Here is a 19,166-nt window from a genome sequence, read left to right on the forward strand (position 1 = left end):
TGGGCTCCAAGTCTGCGCCTCGATCAAGCCTGTGCAGGTACAGGAGGGCCTTCACTCACCTCAAGCATATTGTAGATGATGTAGAGCTTGATGACTGACTGCCCTCTTATCAGGTGATACATCATGGAGTAGTCAACATAGTGCATCATAAAATAGCAGATTACCAAAATGACACCCTTCAGAATGTCACACACCTGAGCAGGCTGAAGCACACGTCTGTCCCTGAAATACATAAGAAGTAATAAAAACATGAGTTTTACTTTACATGCTCTTGAAATAATCTTTACTGGACATACACTGGAATACAGAGATAATAATGAGAATTAAGTCGCTCTTTTAAGAACTAACAAGTTATACTGACTACTCAACCATGTGAAGTTTTCTGCCAAACCAAAAATAAAGGTGTTAAACCAGAATTACTATATGAGAAGTGGGTCCTCTTCCCACTTCTAATAGTAATTAGAGGGGAGGAGGAAGGGGGATGGGTTAGCCTGGTGATGGGTATTAAAGAGGGCACGTATTGAATGGAGCATTGGGTGTTATACACAAACAATGAATCATGGAACACTACATCAAAAACTAATGATGTAATGTATGGTGATTAACATAACATAATAAAAAAATTAAAAAAAAAAAAAAAGTGGGTCCTCTTAACAAAGGGAACACAGAGGGTGGCGTCTGCTGATAACGCTTTGAAACAATGGATTTCCATGATTCTGACCTAAGCCTCATCTTAAAGCCCTGTAGCCCACTGGATCAGCCCTTTCCACACACGGGTAGCGCTCTGCCCTTTCCATTTACCAGGAGAGCAGGTTTCTCCATGTCGCTTCACAAGGAGTTCGTGTTTCTATGACGGCGTCGTGCTCCACTGTGTGGATGCGCTGTGATTTACAGACCACCCTGGCAGACGGCCAGTCTTTTGCAACTACAAACCATGATGCCATGTGCATGTCTTGCCTCATATATGAAAATGCATCTGTAGGACAAATTCCTACAATCGGAGGGTATGTTCCCTCAGCAGAAGCAGTGAACTGCCCTCTCTGATGGCTGTGCCAATGTGCGCATTCACTAGCAGCTCCTGAGGAAGGCTGCCACGCATGTGCAGCAATCGGGATTCCATGGGCTGTTGGATCTCTGCCAATCCCACTGCTGAAAAATGGCATCTAGCATAGTTTCAGTTAATTATTCCCGTTAGGATAGTGGCATAGTTCTATATATTTAAGTTATTTATATTTTCTGTGGAATTCTCCCCTATCTTTCTCTTACTGGCTTGCCAGGAGCTGAGTTTTTTCCTAATTACCACTAGCAGAATCATTGCTTACTTCAATGGGGTTCAAACCAGTCCACTTCAAAATACGCTACTGTGGCATCTTATTTTGAATTAAAGTTACGTAAGAAACAGCTGGTGCAAGAAGGACACTCTGACCTCCTCTGTCCTCTTCAGAGCGGGAGATAAATTCCCCAGGGAACGACAGCCTCCCTGCACCTGGGCACAGAAGACACCCTTACCACCAGAGGTAAGACATTCAGGGCTGAGAAGGCTGTTAAACCACCCCCGTTACTTCTTCATTAACTTGCTACCCCAAGCCCAAACTTCTTTGTCTTGTTAATTCTTCACAAATTTATTATTTCTTTGTCTTAAAGGTATAAAAGTGTCCTGCCTGGTCACTTCTTTGAGTTGCCTATTTTTATGAGTTCTTGTATGTATGAAATTACATTTTTCTCCTGTGAAACTGTTTTATGACAATCTAATTATTGGACCAGCAGAAGAATCTAGATGGGAAAAAAGAAGTTTCCTCCCTTACACTTCAAGGTCAGAGGATGAAGAGCAAAACCTAAATTGTGCATGGAGAGAAACATCTGACAAAGACACAGCAAAAAATATAAAGAAGAAATTTATTATTTCTTTCAGTGGATATGAAACTCCTGTGGCTAGAACGGAAGGCAGCTTGCTCTATGTCTACTGTAGGCAAATTCCTCAAGACAGGAAATGCTCCATCTCCTGTTTGGGAAGCTTTTACATAATCAACAAAAAGCCCCCAGTACTTTCTTCAAGAGTTGCAGAATCCCTTCATTCCCACCATCGTGACAACATTCTAGCAACTACTTCAGGGGTGAGCTCATTTTCCAGCTGGCCCTTGGCATTCTGAGGTTTTCACGTCTTCACTATTCCCTAACCATTGTCCACATTCAGATCAGGGGCTCTTTTCTTCGAGAGAGCCTTGCAGGGCTCAACAAGGAATCTGTAGGTCTTCCAAACCGTTACCTGAAACACTGTTTTACAAGAACAGTGAAGCATTATTTTACAAACGAGGCTTGCAATACCAGCTCTGTGAGCAGGTGATACAGAACCTCATTCTTGTTTTTCACAACGCATACTGCACATGGTTTTCAGTCAGATATGACACTGATCTGTTCACAGAAAGAATATAAGAATTGCAAAAATCCTGAAAAGAGGTAAATTCTGTGAGAACTACGTCCATGAAGGTTTAGAAGTAGATGGGAAGACACTGGGCTGAACCAGCGAGTCTAAATGGGGAGACAGGTTAGAATTTGTCTATGTCAGACCTTGTGTCTTGAGACCAGCACTATAAACTAATAAACAAAGTGAAATTATTCTTAGCAGCTGAGGTTTTGGGCAAAATTGCATCAAGGACAAAGCTGATCAATCTCTAGCACTATTGCCCTGTCCCCCTGACTCTTCTCCAGTGCTATTCCTTTCTCCCAAGTGGACGCCGGCCCGTTTCTCCTCACGGAACCAGAGGGATCTTCACCTCCCATCTCCTAAACACCCAGCCCAGAACACAGATCTGTGCCAAGGGCTATTTCATCATCAACGCAATTCTCTGCTCCCACCCTACAAGATTAAAAACAGAAGAGGTAGTACACTTGTCGAGAGTGGGAGCAAAGCAGGTTTTTCATTCAACCAATGAGAAGAGGAGGCATTCTGAACACTCCTGGGCTGCTGGCCCGTGTGTGAATGTCCCCTGGGACAGCCGGGGGACAAGCTGGTATCAGTACGGACTACGGCAGCCGTCCCTGCCTGCGAAGTGCCGGGTGCAGCTCTGCATATGCTGAATGCCACAAATCACCAAGAGGCGTGTGCCTTTGTAGTTAGGAACTACAGGTCACGCTTTATGAATTAAAGAAAATGATAGGTACCCAAAGTAGGGTAGTATTAATTAATATACATTAATTACAATGGTGACTTTGATAACTAATTAAAGAAAACTATACTTAGAGCTTTTGGTACTAGATTGGCAGCTACTTAGTTAAGTGATTTCAGCCAGAGTAACTTTATTTAAGAGACAAAGGGTTTTTATATATATCATATCCAATCGTGTGTCTTTATAAACATATACAACAAAGGGCCAATGTGTTAGTGTGTGTCTATGAAGGAATGCTGTATTAATTACAAGTCATGCTGCAAATTAGAGCTAACAAACATTGAAATATATATCCCCAAATAACACAATATGACATATTTTGAACTAAGATGATAAAAATTTAAAATCAAGGGGCGCCTAGGTGGCTCTGTTGTTAAGCGTCTTACTTCGGCTCAGGTCATGATCCCAGGGTCCTTGGATTGAGCCCCATGTCGGGCTCCCTGTTCTGAGGGAAGCTTGCTTCTCCCTCTCCCACTCCCCGCTTGCGTTCCTGCTCTCACTATCTCTCTCTCTCTCTCTCTGTCAAATAAATAAATAAATAAATAAATAATCTTAAAAAAAAAAATTAAAATCAAGCAAGCATAAACAACTTTAATTTAACTTTATCTTGCCTAGGATCAAACCAGGTTGTAAAACCACAGAAAAGTCGTACAAACACTTTATGCTAAAATTTTCAGTTACTATGTGGCAGGCACTGTTCTAGGCACTTGGAAAATACTCATTTCAGTTTTCACAATAATCCTATGGGCAAGGTACTATCTAGACCATCTCAGCTTTACAGATGAGGCAAGGTGCAGTCAGGAGTGTGCCCACAGCTGGACAGTTATTAAGTCAAGAGGTGGGGGAGTGGGGATCTGAACCTTGGCAGTCTGGCTCCAGAAGGCACGTTCATTACTACCATCTACCATTCTAGACTTTTCTTTAAAAGAACTTTTAAATCAACAACTCCGTACCCTTTCTCTTTCAGTATAAGTTAATATGATGTAACTTATCACTGTACTGACAGCTCATCTGGAAAAATTTTGTGCTAAAAAGCAAATATACCCATCATTTTTGTTATTTCTAAAAAGAGAAAAAAAACAGGACCATATTTCACTGGATCCACTGCTCTCTGTGTGCTCCCTGCTCTGGTGAAAATCTCCTTTGCTAATGTCCTAAGTGGTTGCTCTAGAGATGACTCTGATTTTAAGGAGTATTATTCAAATAAAGAATAAAAGTAGCAGAACTCCTAAGAAACAGAGTCTTGTTTTCCTATAAACGTCCCTGTTAATAAAAAAGGAAAGTTGCAAAAATAAAAACTATTTCTAAGGTGGTACCTTAAAAGACATCTGTATGTCTCAGAGCATCTCTGAGTAAGAAAAGACCTGACCTCAAAATAAGTTCACAGGATTAAAAGAACTTGAACCAGTCCCAGTATTTGTTTCCTTCTCTGTCAGGGTATTTTTAGATGACTATCTGATAAGTATTTCCAACTCCATAAAAAGCTTATCCACAGCCTTGCCAATCGACTTGGAATTGGCTGTCAAACAATACTTTTAAGGTTCAAGTTCTTCCTTATAAATGTCTGTTAAACAGTAGTTACTAGCAATTCATTTTGCAAATGCTGGAAATCTCATATGAACATACAAATAAGTAGAATAAGCTGTTGGACAAAGTGAAAAACCCACTAATCTAATTCATAGGTTTGGCTGTGAGTTATGGCAAGACAAGTTAACATTAAACAAGATATTCAACAGAACTTAAAATATATTTTTTTTAATTTTCATGTTAAGCCACTCATAGAGAAACCACATCTTCTCATTTCTAAGTTTCATCTTTTACTCATTCAAATACTTCCACTGGATATGAGCAATTGTCAATTAAAGCACTGCCTGTTTTTCAAAGGGCTCCTAGATTCGTGGGAACAGAACAATGCAGTGGGCAAAGATGATCCACATAGGCTTCTTCCTCCTGCTCGGTAGCAGAAGGTAACACGCTAAGATTAAAGTAAAAACTGGTAGCATAGAGAAAGATCAAGAAAAAAGAAAGGGCAACACAGATGAGTAAGAAAAATGGGATAATCCCTGCCTGGTTGATTTTCAAATTGGTGTAGAAAAGTGTCAAGCTATCGGCATGAGATATTTCATTATAAAATACATAGACTGAATCTTTCTTTCTCTCTTTTAACACTTTTAGCTCTTTGTAGTATACCTGAAACAATGTAAAATAAGAAAAAGTAAAATATTCAATATGGTTCCCATTTTTAAAAAAGAAGTCCCTTTATAATTTTGAAGTAAATTCAAATAAAGTATTGAGATTAAGATATTTTCCTTAATTAGAAAATGGTATATTTGGGGCACCTAGGTGGCTCAGTCAGTTAAGCATCTATCTTTGGCTTAGGTCGTGAGCCCAGGGTCCTGCGATCGAGCCCCGCATCGGGCTCCCTGCTCAGGGGGAGCCTGCTTCTCCCTCTCCCTGCCCACTCCCCTTGCTTGTGCTCTCTGTCAAATGAATAAATAAAATCTTAAAAAAAAAAAAAAGAAAACAGTATTTTAAATCTTAAGTTTTCCTGACATACAGTAGAAAAATAATTACTAAGTGCTGAAACTGAATGATTAAAGTGTTTCCTTGGGCTTTAAAATAATTTCAAACTACACTAGAAAAAAACCCAACTGATTTAATAAAGCTATGGAGTAATGCAAAACAAAAACTGCTTATATGGAAGGAACTTATTATAAGCTCAGTTGACTACTGTGGCATTGGGGAAAAAGTACTTGCTCTCAAGGTCTAGGACAGCAAGTGTAATTAAAGATCATTTGAGTGATTTTCCTACGTTAGATAAGATCATGGTCAAATCTTGCAAAAATGTGGACAAAGCTTTAGGACCAAGTAAGGATAGAGATCACGTTTTCCTCAGGTGTCTGTCCTCAAATGGTTATGTCTGCCTATGCTGTTCTTGTTGTTTCCATTATAATTAATATCTGTTTGCACGGATGTCAATTTGGCCAAGAGTAGAGAACGAAAAATCAGGGTTTACTCACCACAAGGAGTCCCTGTGACACCACATTCCATTCTATAAAGGAAGTGAAAGTGCTCCTCCCTTCGGTCTGATTCACGAGAGAGAAAGAAAGAGAGAAGGTTGTAATGTTGCTACGCTACTTAGAGTGCCATGGTGAGGAAACAGGGGACAACAAAACCTGATTTATGAAGACTCTCTAATAAAACAAATATATTGCTCTCTACATATCAGCCACGCAGATCAACCTGGTAAGAGCAAATCACAAACATACTTGTTTCCCCAGAGAAAGCCACCAAGAGCTCTCCCTTCATGTGCTATAGGTGGATATTAAACCATTTAGGGCACAATTGAGGCTTATGTTGAAGAGAAAAATCGTGTGTGTGTGTGTGTGTGTGTGTGTGTGTGTGTGTGTGAAGTGAATTTTGGGTGAAATATCTTGAAGGAAGTAAGGCATACAGAGGAAGGCTGACGTTAAGAAACTCTCAAGCATTTCAAATTCATCATTCTTCTGAGAGATAAAAGCCTTCCTGTGGGGTAAACTCTCAGAGGAAAAAGACACTATTGCCTCTTAAACACAAAAAAGTCCACAAAGCCTCATGTTAAGAGTTCTTCTGCCTAAAACAGAAGTGCGATCAGGAAATTTGCTGGCACAGATTTTATTTGCTCTGATAGTAAAAGAAAAACACTCTGGCATTTATTAAGCCTATTCTACACTTACTACCATCTAAAATGTTTGAGCAAAGTTTTCAAAAATAACTCAGTTCTTGGCACCAGATAGCACCATTTTCTCTACAATTTCCTTCAACTTTTAACTTAAACGTTATGGAGAATTCTAAAACACAAAATGAAGTCACAAGTTTGAGCAGGAAAGAGGATTCACAAAAATGCCAGGTAAATAAAAAACAATTCCACAATTGGTTACTTTATTTATTCTCTAAGTAAACTTGGAAAAATGAGGTCTGATACCTCTTTAACATAATACAGAGCAGTCTACTCTTCTAAAAAATGAAATACTTTCATTCTTCCAAGAAACACAGGTACCTCATATAATGAATCAAAATTTAATTCTGATTTACATATCATTAAAAAATTATCCTAATTCAGGAAGTTTCTCGAATGTCTTTCTAAAATGATACTACCCTACATGCAAGAGAGGGAAGAAACACAGGGATCTGCTTTTAAACAATTTGGATATATTTCTTTACTTATTTTAGTCTCCAACAAAATATCTGGGAGTGAAGACTTTTCAAGATTGTTAATTCATTAGTAAAATGTTTTCAAATAAATATTCCTGAGATTACTAAACTTTTTATGGAAGCAGTGATCCTTTGTAGGCAACACAACACACCTACCAAGTCAAGATAATCACCCTGCCAACTTCTCAAAAGAACAACATTTTAACAGGACCAAAAGCTGGCAAAGTGCCTGCCGGTGGGCAGTCACAGTGAAGGCTGGGTTCTCGTAAGGGTGCGCAGGATTGCTCTGGCCTTTAGCTTTAGTGAAAGGCTTGTGTACTAAGTTGTCAAAAGTGGCAAAACCCAAACCCAAACCAAAAACCATGGCAAGTCTACAGAATATTTAGAAATTGGTCCAAAGAATAAATTCTAAAGCAGAAAATCTGGGAGGCTGTCAGTTTTCAAAAGCCTCTCACACATGCTATACCAGATACAACTCTGCAAGCAGAGGAAGCAAGCACACTAATCACAAATACGGAAAGAAGGCAACAACCTGACACAACTATTGATGTGATACTGAAAACAGACAATATTAGAGACTGCAAAGTCATGGTTTTCATGTCAGCATCTTGATTACTCTGATGAATATCCTTTTACCCCCTTTTGGGGGGAATAATTAAAAAGAATTAAGAGAGTAGGAAGATAGTGACTTTCTTATAGTAAAAGACATATAGGAATGTAAGGATAAGGGAACAGAAAAAAAAAACACAATCAACTTCTTTATTGTTCTTTTAATTTCTTTCTATCCCTTTGAAAAAATAAAAGTCAGACTGAAGGAAAGAGCACTTTTTGCTTGCTGAAAAAGACAGAACATAGCACAGCTACAGGCGAGATAAATCAACCTTTAATGGAAGTAGAAAATGTTGAAAGAAAAGGTATAAGAAGGCAGAATTTGGCTATTTCTAAATAATAATTTTGTTAAAAAAATGTATTTTTATATTCCTAAAATATTGAAAAGGTCTTAGACATAATATTAACAATAGCTTTGTTACTATAATTTTTCTTATTATAGTTCAAGTTTTAAACACTTCAAATTTGGTGGTTTTAAAACTAATGCTCAAAAAGACACCATTTTCTAAGTTGCTCTAAGAAAATATAAATTGCTACACACACTACTGTAAGCACAAATCACTCAGTTTTGATAAAGCATACTTTTACTAAGACAGTAAGGCAGTATTTTCATATTCTGTGTATTCTGGCCTACACTTGCACAGAATACTGAAAGTTGCTGAAGTTCTATTATGTAATTTTAACTGCATTTCACATTTTATATATATACATCATATATTTATTAGTGACCGCACAAAACGTAATTTTTCAGTTGGTCCAAATTGCAGAAATAGCAAGAATGGTTTACATAGGAGAAGGGAACAGAGTCTTGCATGTGGGGTGACACACTGCCCTCTGGTGTCATTTTAGCTCTAAACCCTTGACAATAGAATACATTTTAATTTTATTTTGAAATGCTACTCAATTTAGACTGAAATATTTCAAAGTAATATACAAAAGCAACCACCTCTACTTTATATCTAAAAAAAAAAAAATCTTAAAATATCTAGAAAAGGTTTGGCTCCAGGGACCATCGGCCACTCACAACAAAGCAAATGGGAGGAGAGGACTGAAGATCGCCAGCTCTCTGCAACACCTCTTTTAGTTTTCAGAACAAACACTGAAAGACTTCTCTCATGCTATTTGGGTGCCCTGCTTCTCCCAAGTGACAAGGAACACTGGAAATGTGTACAATAACCAGATAGGTCTTCAAACAGAGCCTAAAAAGGGCCTTCAGGAACACTGACAAATCACCGCTGTCACTCATTCAGTAAGCAGCCCCTGTGTGCTAACACACCCAGGGAAGGACCCTCTCTAGAAGGAAGAGAGTTCTTAGGATATTCCCTATAATGTTTTATCTCATCATGCCAACAGCCATATGGAACATCCTATGTCTTTGAAAGCCATTCACTTAGAGATGGGCTGGAGCACACTGTTGATCCAAGAATAACTAAAAAGTTAATTTAGCTCACAGTGTAGACGTGAACACCTCTATGTGGCATTTGTTATTTTATGTCAGGTAGCTTCACCTGGCTCTATCCAAATTTCTATGTCCATCCGTGCTATGCAGTCCACATGAAGATTTATATTTAGTAATATTTTATCAGATACTTTTTTCTGGTCTTCTGAAAACTAAAATAGCCACAATTTTTTTTTTTAAGATTTTATTTATTAATTTGACAGAGAGAGACACAGCGAGAGAGGGAACACAAGCAGAGGGGGTGGGAGAGGGAGAAGCAGGCTTCCCGCGGAGCAGGGAGCCCGATGAGGGGCTCGATCCCAGGACCCTGAGATCATGACCTGAGCCGAAGGCAGACGCTTAACCACTGAGCCACCCACGTGCCCCTAAAATAACCATAATTTTATTGAGCCCCCAATAGTGATTAAAAAAAAATATATGAGTGGTGCCTGGGTGGCTCAGTCGTTAAGCGTCTGCCTTCAGCTCAGGTCATGATCCCAGGATCCTGGGATCAAGCCCTGCATCAGGCTCCCCGCTCGGTGGGAAGCCTGCTTCTCCCTCTCCCACTCCCCCTGCTTGTGTTCCCTCTTTCTCTGTGTCTCTCTCTGTCAAATACATAAATAAAATCTTTAAAAAAAACAAACAAAAAAACGAGATTAGGCTTTGCTAATGTTAAAGTATCATGCTACAAATGTCTTTTTAAAAAAAGGTTTGCTACTAAGAATAAAGCATTAAAAACTCTCCCAAAGGTATAAAGAATGTACTTGACTATCCTAAAGCTGATGATTATATTCCTAAAGAGTCTTCCACTTGACTAACATGTAATTAATAAACTATGTAACATAATTCTCTTATCCTGGTAGGCAGGGCTACAGCATGTTAAGTATCACAAATAACAGCGATGTGATCTGAATTCTTATCATTGTTTTACTCCATGTAATCTGGCAGAGAATTTTTCTCTTTTTACAATATGATCATCATGACCAATAAATTCCTCCAATTTGTATTGGAAGGATTTCTTCCTTATTGAAACTGGTTAAGGTTTATTTCTAAAGGGACCATATGTGTTATTCAGTGCTTAGTAAGTATTTGCCCATTTACTACTTTAAAAGAGAATTTTCTAAGACTTTAGTCATTTAAAAAAAACTCAACACATAATTCTGTATATTGACCATTAATTTTATACCTCAGTTTCCATAGTTAAGTCATTGATAATCACATTAATTATATTTTTATATACCATAGAATAGTCACCTACTTTATAGTTAAATGAAGTTTCTTATTATTGTCCATTTCAGCATTTTAAAACTTTTCCAGAATGAAATGTATCTAGAGAAGTGATCCACGTAAGAAATGTCACTTGGGCAACTATGCTACGTAAGAACTGTATAGTAATATTCTAGAGAATGACTCCACAGAGTGGAGACATGTTGACATGTCTGTACAAAAAAAGAAAACTGTAAAACCCAAACTTCTAACCTCAAGACCAATAAAGCATTAAGATTCACGTAAGCTTACAACATTTTCATCTTCTTGTTCCTAGTTTTGGTAGAAAAGGAAGGAAGGAAACTAATATTTGTTCTGGTCTACTGTGAACCAGGCACCATGCTGGGTATTCTTTTTACACCTCCCGTATTTGTGGTAGAAGATGCTGGGCTCTCAACATCCCCTTTTTACTGTGATGTGGAAACAGACTTAGAGAATAGAGAAGTTAAGCAGTTGCCCACACACCTCACCAGCTAAGCAATGTGGGGCTGGGTTGTCTGGGGGAGCCTTCCCACTAGGACAATGGCCTTCAAGAGTGTTCCGCGTTCACCAATCAGAGGGAGTCTCATCGGGAATCAGTAACTAAGGCTCCCCAGGCCACTAAGACAGTGATTCTTAAATGAGAGGAAGAGGAGCCCCTGAAGAGCTCCTTAGGAGATTCTGGTAACTCCCAGCCCAGAACCCAGTTCACATTCTACAGACGATGCCTTGGAGGTCAAGGGACTTCACGAACACAAAGGTACTGGGTGAGCAGCACAGTGGCCACCGGGTCCTTGGCTCTCAGTCCCCATGCCTTCCCACTCTTCTACGTGGCTACCTGCATTAATATTACTGTACTGGCCAAAGCAAAGTTCTAGTTCAAAACCATTTGGGAAAAAAGTGTGCATGGAAAAAGTACAAATATTATATAAACACATTATATAATATTCATTAAAAAGATAAACAGCATTAGTTCATGCATTAAGGGCCAAAGTGTGAATGAAAATGTATAAATTATCCCTATTCTGCAAAATCTATCCAAGTGATTATTTACTTTAACAACTACAAGTAGTAAAAACTACTTTTACAAGTAGCAAAAATAATTTAAACATTTGAAATAGCTCACGATCTTAAACTTACCTTAAGCCATAGCAAGGCAGAGTGAAGAGCCTGAATAGTGCCAGGAAAACTCTTAAAGGAAGCAGGGTGAACACATACAGAAATGCATCCAGGCACAGAAAGATTCCAAAAACCATGAGCTGGATTTTAAAAGGAGAGAAGAAAACAAGAAACAAAACGTAAAATAAATATTCTCTAAATAATTGTAGATGAAAATTTCAAAAGAGGGATTTCTAAACATTGTTGGGATTGGTTTCTCCAAATTTAGCTACGTGAATTACAAGTCAGTAGTTGGACTTGGGTACATGTGACACATTTAATGAAAAATCCTCTTTAAGTGCAACTTTGTATTCTTCTCCCAGAGCCTTTGGTTTACCACCTAGAAAAGTCAATTACTCAAGAGATAATCTGCCCCGCACCACAGCTTGGAAACACCTGATATGGACTTCCTCAAACTTTAAAGATACTGTAGAAAATCTTTCAGATAGAACCTTTAACTCTAACTTGACTCTATGATTTTGCTGTCTCCTATTTATCAGAGTGCTTCATGGACAAGAAAGACTGAGACATATATTGAGTTAAAATACTGTCTTTATGCCATAAATGTGTAAAATGATTATTACTTTTAACATAATTTCACGTGCACTCAAATTTGCTGTACTCGGAAGGCATTATTCTTAACTGGAGGAGTAGCTGCTAACCTTTGTACCTCTTCCCCTTTCTTATGCCCTTGCCCCATCCTTCCTACTATTCTGTAACATTATACCTTTGTCCCATTAAACGCAGGACTATTTCACAGGAGGGTGGAGTCTTTTGATGGCTTGGGGAAGTGGCCACACCCAGGCTACCGTACTCAGGTACTGGAGGAGCGGTGACTTTCTGTATGTCTGATACGCAAACATGGTACGCTCTACATGCCCTCACACATAACACTCCCTGTAACCTCAGGCAATGAACTGTCCTACGTAAATTTATGAAGTAGTTAAAATCCACAATGTAATGGGCAGAACTGTTGTCTGCCCAAAATTCATATGTTGAAGTCCGAACCACCAGTACCTCAGAATGTGACCATGTTTGGATACATGTATCCAGATACATGTATCTGTAGGTTCTTGAAAGAGGTAATTAAGTTAATAAAATAAAGTCATTAGAGTGAGTCCTAATCGAATGTGACTGGTGTCCTTATTAGATGAGAAAATCTGGACACAGACAAGGACAGAGGAAAGATGATACAAAGACACAGGGAGAAGACACAATCTATAAGCCAAGGAGAGAGGCCTAAGAAGAAATCAACCCTGTTGACACCCTGATCTCCATTCCCAGCCTCCAGAACTGTGAGAAAATAAGCTTCTGTGGTTTAAGCCGCCTGGTCTGCAGTACTTTGTGACACAGCCCTAGCAAACCTTTAAAAGAAAGGACACATTTTATTAACCTTTTGCAAGAATGTCTCAAAAGAATATGTACATATATGGGCCAGATTTCTCAATCAGAATATAGAGAACCTAAGAGCTTTTTTGTTTTTTTTTTTTTTTAAAAACTGAGATTCACTATGAACACCAATGAAAGTACCAAGTCATGTGCTGCAAACCACTTTCCAGTCTGCCCTCCAAGGCTGCTGGCCAGTCAGGCATCCTGCGTGTGGCCAGCACAGCTACGGTCCTGCATCTGCTTCCTTGTTCTACATACAAAAGAGTGTTGTAGAAGACAGCATGGTCCACGGAAAGCTGGTGGTCCGTATTTATTACTCTCCCGTCACCAAGAAGCCTTTCCCTGTTCCCTGGTGGACTGCTGGCTGCACTCCAAAGGCAGAAACTACTAGAAGCCCACACATCCCAAAAGGTATCTGTGTGAGTGCAACAGGAGATCGCATACTGGGAGGGAGAGTTAGTGGCTGTCTTTCTCCTGACCTTCCACTGGGGATGAGCACATTACTCATTCATCCAACATCTACAAAGCTGCTAATATGGGCCAAGTAACATGCTCAGCCCAGCAGGCACAAAGCCAGGCAGGACACCAGGATGGGGTTTAAGCTCATTCACATTTGAGCAGAGAGCCACCCACACAGAGACTGCCACTATAACAGAACTAAGTTTTCAAGGAACAGGGGAGCCCTAGAGAGAGAACGGCCAAACCAACTTGGGGAGATCTAGGAAAAGCTCCAGAGGACACCCTTAAAGACATCTGAGAAGAGGAGGGCTACTGCCACACGGAGAGGGCAGACTGGGCAGAAGAGGGGGTGTGGGGGGGAAGGGGGAGGAAGTTTCCAGAGAAGGAAGCAGAGCAAGAGCACAGAGGAGGAAAGAAATTATGAAGACTAAAACCTTCTCTTAAAGAACAGTACAGCTACCTTTCTCTGGCTTTGAGGAATCTGTATTTGCATCGTTCACGGTGAACAACAGTAACAGAAGTCACATTTGAAACCAGCCCGGCAGACCAAGTGGGCAAGCAATAATCTCACAGGGTACGCTGACCGCGGAACTGCCTGGGGCGGTCAGTCACAGACTGTCACATAAAACTGGAAGGAAAGCAAGGGGCCGTGGTCTGGGGACACTGCAGCTGGGTGGAGGGAAAGCACTTGTGTCATGAGAACATACAATGCACAAGAAAAGCAACAGAAATGCCTTTCAGGTTCTGGAAACGTGGGACTGGGGACTCAACTACTGCACCTGCTACTCGGATGGTGCACTTTCTCATAAGGCTCAGGCTCTTGTTAATTCCTTATGGATGAAAATGAGAAAATCTCCTAATAAAGTAAACAACATGTAACCACAGAAACATTCATCCTTGAAGGAGGTAAAGAAACCATGCCAGGTGCAGGGTGAGCTGGGCGCCCCGCAGGACACTGCATGGGCATCTCTCGGTTAATTCACATGCCACCCCCCACCCCCCGAGTTTGGAGGGCCCGGGCAGCAGTGGCTCCTGCGCTCACATCTCCCAGGTGCGGTGGTAAGAGCCTGCTACTTAATCCTCCTGACGGCTCTTTGAAGTGGTTATTACCATCCCTACTTGACACTTGAGGAAACCGCAGCTCTGAAGCTGAACGCCTGCCCAAAGCTGGGGGTCAGAGTAAAGGAACTGGCGTTCGAGCCCCAGTCTGCCCGACCCAAGGCCTGCACGCTCTCTGTAAAGCAGTTTAAGCAGAGCAAAGAGATCCTACTCCCTACTTTTACTAGGCATAGGGGTTAACACAATTTTCTTTGTGCTAACTCTTGCTAATTTGCCTAGTGTCATAAAAAACACAAACAGACATTTAATGGATCAAACTTATAAAAGGCAAATAAATTTCACATATTTAGATTTACTGCTGACTTTGAAAATATGTTACTAAGAATTAAACACTTTGGGCATATATTATGAGAATAATATGTACTTTCACACCTTCAGTTACTTTGCATGGCAAAGCATGATGAAAATATTTCAAGAAGAAATCGAACCTGGAGTTTCTGGCTTTTGCTCCTCCATTCTGTGCATCTTCCCAGGGATGGAAGAAGACACAATGCTGTACATGCTTTTGTGGGAAACCTTCCCCGGGCTAACACTCATTCTTTGAGTTGTTCCTCCTTTTCTCTTAATCAAATATTGTGCAGCTTTCACGGCAGAGACTATGATAGCTGCATGAAATCTATGACCACTATTTTAAGAAGGCCAAAGTCTTAAAAAGAAAAAAAAAAAAAAAAACAACTCAAAGTTTTGTAAAGGAGCAAACTGCCCAAAGAAGAGGATTCAAACTCTAACCATGATCCACCATGAGAAAAATACTATGTTTTCATATGCACTCAAAACATTCATAACCACGCAAAAACCCAAAAGAAAAGTTTCACCAAAATAAGATTAACTTTTAGTCCATGGAATTCAAGTTGATATTTTCTACTTCCCCTTTATAAAACAATGTCGGTCTCACTAAATTCACAACCCACTAAAGGGTGGTAACTCACTGTCTGAAAAACAGGTCCACGGAAAGGCAGGCTGGTTGGAACTCAGTTCCCTTCATGGGCAGCCACACGGGCAGTGAAGACAGTTCAAAGTGGCTACAGGGAGCTTTGCAGAGAATTTCGGAGTCAGAACACACTGGGAAGCTCTTTGTACAAAAATGAACGAAAAGCACTGAGACACAAAATTACAGATATTCAATTTGAGAATACTTAAAGTTCATTCTCAGAAGTAGGGATTTATTAAAATTTACATGGGCAAATTAATTATTTCAAAATAATCTGCTTAATTAATAAGACAGCTCTTGCGAATCTTTAGAATAAAAAACCTGTAAGAAGAAACACTGTAAGGAAAGAAATGTCAGCAGGCCTTTCTGTCTTGCAGGAGCTCTCATCTGGAAGGACTCTGGAAGCCTTCTACAGGTGCTGTGCGGTGTACCCGGGCACTGCACCCACGGCCTCAGTCCATCTTCCCTCCCCCACCCAAGAGGCCAGAAGCACCCCCTCACCCCTGCTCTGCAGTGAGACTCAGGAGCTTGCCTGGTTTGTGAGCAGCAGAGACAGGGCCAGACGTCAGCCTGCGGAAGACACAACTCTGAAAATGGAATCACTGTTTCTATTATGACACCTGTTACTCATCCTTCCAGCCTCAACCTTGCTACTGTATTTGGCCTTATACATATTTTTTAAAAAAAGATTTGACATAGCTTTTAACATCTGAACTTCAATGTTAAGAAAACTACAAAATGGCAGATTCTGCAACATTGGTCAACAAAACATCACAGGCTAGTGAACATTTCCACAACCAGCTCTTCCCACATTCATTTTGGACCTACTACTATTGCTCTTCATCATTTGAAAAAGACTCACCTCAAAAGAAATAAATAAAAAAAAAACCTCTCTCTGTGGAGAATGGAGCAGGGTTTCTTAACGTTTTTTAAATCTGTCCCTTTTTAACAAAAATATCCTGCCTTCCTTTCAAGATTTCAAAATAAATACAATTTTATGGCTAAAATCAAAATAGCACAATTCTGGAATACGCCTCTCTCAATTACACAAACCATCTTCTGGCAATTCTGAATACCATCTCCTCCACCATGACCACCACACAGCACCCACTGGTGGGGGGTGGCTGGCCTGGAGCAAAGCAGGAAGCAGTGTTTCCCTTTTCTTCCCTGGCCTCACAATTTATAAAGCTCAGGGTCTCCTCCTAAAAGAGCTGAGACCATATCTGGCTCAATTCTACACTGGGGATCAAAGGTCATTAGGAAGGACATCTTCCCCTGGGGAATTTACAATCTAGTGAGCTGGACACAGTGCTGGTGAATGACGTGCTCTGGGCAGGGTGGGCAGGAATGGAGTGTGGCATTGCGGACTGTACACCAAGGGGAGGAGGAACAGAGTTAGCAAGGATCTCCCACAGAGGAGACAAGAGGGGCACTAGATTTTGGCAGGCACGGTAAGAAGGAACAGAATTTCAAACAAAGGCAAGAGTAAGAAGGAACAGAATTTCGAACAAAGGGAAGAGCATGCCCAGGTGCAGCGTGAGTGGGAGGCTGAATGTGATCACTATACAAGAGGGACAGAAACCATCTTCAGTAATTACGAAGGAACACATACCTTTATCCTGTGTTCCAGGAGTTCTCAACAAACCCACATGCAGAGACCCATTATTGGAAGAATGGATTATCATTCTTAGGAGAATAAGTTATCAATTTAAAAAGTTTACAAATGACTGACTTTGAAAGCAATTACTGCTTCAAGGTCATCCCTATAAAAACTTTTATTCACCTGAATTCAAAAATTCGTACCCCTAGGAAGTCTGCAGTCTAGGAGGAGGCAAACAACGGATTACCGTGACCCATGGACCTTTATAACAAAGCAACACTGCATATACATATGTAACTGCAGAAAACAGAGGAATGTGGATGAAAGCCTTCGTAATAATCACAATCTACACCTAACATATATTTTAACATGAGGAATAAATTTCTTAAGAGGTAAATAAAGAAACAAATTAAAGATTCTAATTTGTAGAAAGACTATATACATGGAAAGGTCCTGGATTTTCCTGCTTCTTTTACAGCCATGTCGAATACTGTTATACTCTAAGCACTTGACCCACATTGATTTCTTGAATGCTCCCAACGCCCCTTGAGGCAGGGACCATTACTTGGTGTTTGCAAAGAGCGCTGTAACACAGTGGGCTGGGCGGGCCCTGCGGACCCTAGGGCACATCTGAGAGTCCCGCTGAGGAACAGAGGTGTGGCAGCTGCTGCCGGCCACCATCACACCACCACACCACTTCTCAGCTCCAATCTACTTTTTTAAGGAGTGATCAGAGCATTACAGCAAGCTGAGTAAGCAGAGAGGACAGTGAAGGAGAACAATGGTCTGAGTGAGAGATCACAATGGCCTGCAATGGCACAACGGAAAGAGAGAGGAAGAGAGAGATGTAAAACTGTTTCCAAAGCTAACGCGACAGAAATAAGTTCCTCATTCAAAAAGATAAACACAGGCCCACAGTGGTGACTTCGTAAGTTGTCTTTTAACTACATCAGTGAATGGGGTAGAGCCTGAAGTCTTCGGCTGGTTGTCCTAGAGCTGTCGCATGGGTCCTATACGCCCAACAGGCAGCGGGGCCTCCACCAGGCCACGAGGCCCTGGATGCCGGGCCGCTCCGCCATCCCCTCCAAGCCCCACTTCTGGAGGGGGCTGCCACTGCCGTTGCCAAACGGGTCCTGTCCTCCAAGAGAATTAAGAAAGGTGAAGACTGTTGCAGAGGCGTGAAGAAGCCTTGGCCACTGCCACTCCAAACAGGGGGCAACAAGCCTCAGAACCTGAGGAATGTCAGCCTGGGCTGCCCAGATGCTGGATTCTGAAAAATGCAGATCCCCATGGCTTTCCTGCTTCTGAGCAGCTTCATGGTGGGACATCTGAGTCAGGGTGTGTCACAGACAAGAGCTGCATCATGAGAAGAACTTAGGGGAATGATCCCCCAAACACACTTCCTTGAAATTAGCAACTGAGCAGGATGCCCCAGAAATTGCTGCCATACACGTGGGTCTGGGTAAGTCCTCAATACAGTTTCACCATGAAATCCCAGGACTGTTTTCCTGAAATAAAGGCGAAACGATGGCTGTGACTACACTTTGTTAACACACACTCACACTGAGAAACAGCGAAAAGGCTTTCTGTGATAATTCTGAGTAAGTTCATTGTTTTGAAAACAACTCGTGGAATTATTTTTTGCAAGTATTACATCCTCTACCCCCACCCTCAGAAAAGCAGATCTAAGTTCCTCCCCTAGGTAAGTACAATTTCCCTTTCTGTGAAGCTTTCCATTTGCTCCTGTTTCCCCTGCTCCTCGTACGCAAACTCACTCAGAGTCATGGACGATCAGCTCTCTTAAGATGCCCCAGTCCAACCCCATAATCTCTGACAAAGAAAGTCAAAGCCCAAGGA

At 40.8% G+C, this 19,166-nt stretch overlaps 1 protein-coding gene across 1 annotated transcript in view; it reads right to left on the reverse strand.

Annotated features, from left to right (window-relative positions):
- The window catches only part of TAPT1 (transmembrane anterior posterior transformation 1), a 60,908-nt gene that overhangs the window by 23,633 nt on the left and 18,109 nt on the right, over positions 1-19,166 (reverse strand). The window contains exons 3-4 of the mRNA XM_032400047.1: positions 11,794-11,912; positions 60-222 (exon numbers count right to left, since the gene is read on the reverse strand). Coding sequence (XP_032255938.1) covers positions 60-222; positions 11,794-11,912 — 282 coding nt within the window. The remainder of the gene's footprint in view (positions 1-59; positions 223-11,793; positions 11,913-19,166) is intronic.

This window comes from Phoca vitulina, unplaced genomic scaffold, assembly GCF_004348235.1.
Source record: "Phoca vitulina isolate PV1807 unplaced genomic scaffold, GSC_HSeal_1.0 scaffold3, whole genome shotgun sequence".
NCBI lineage: Eukaryota > Metazoa > Chordata > Mammalia > Carnivora > Phocidae > Phoca > Phoca vitulina.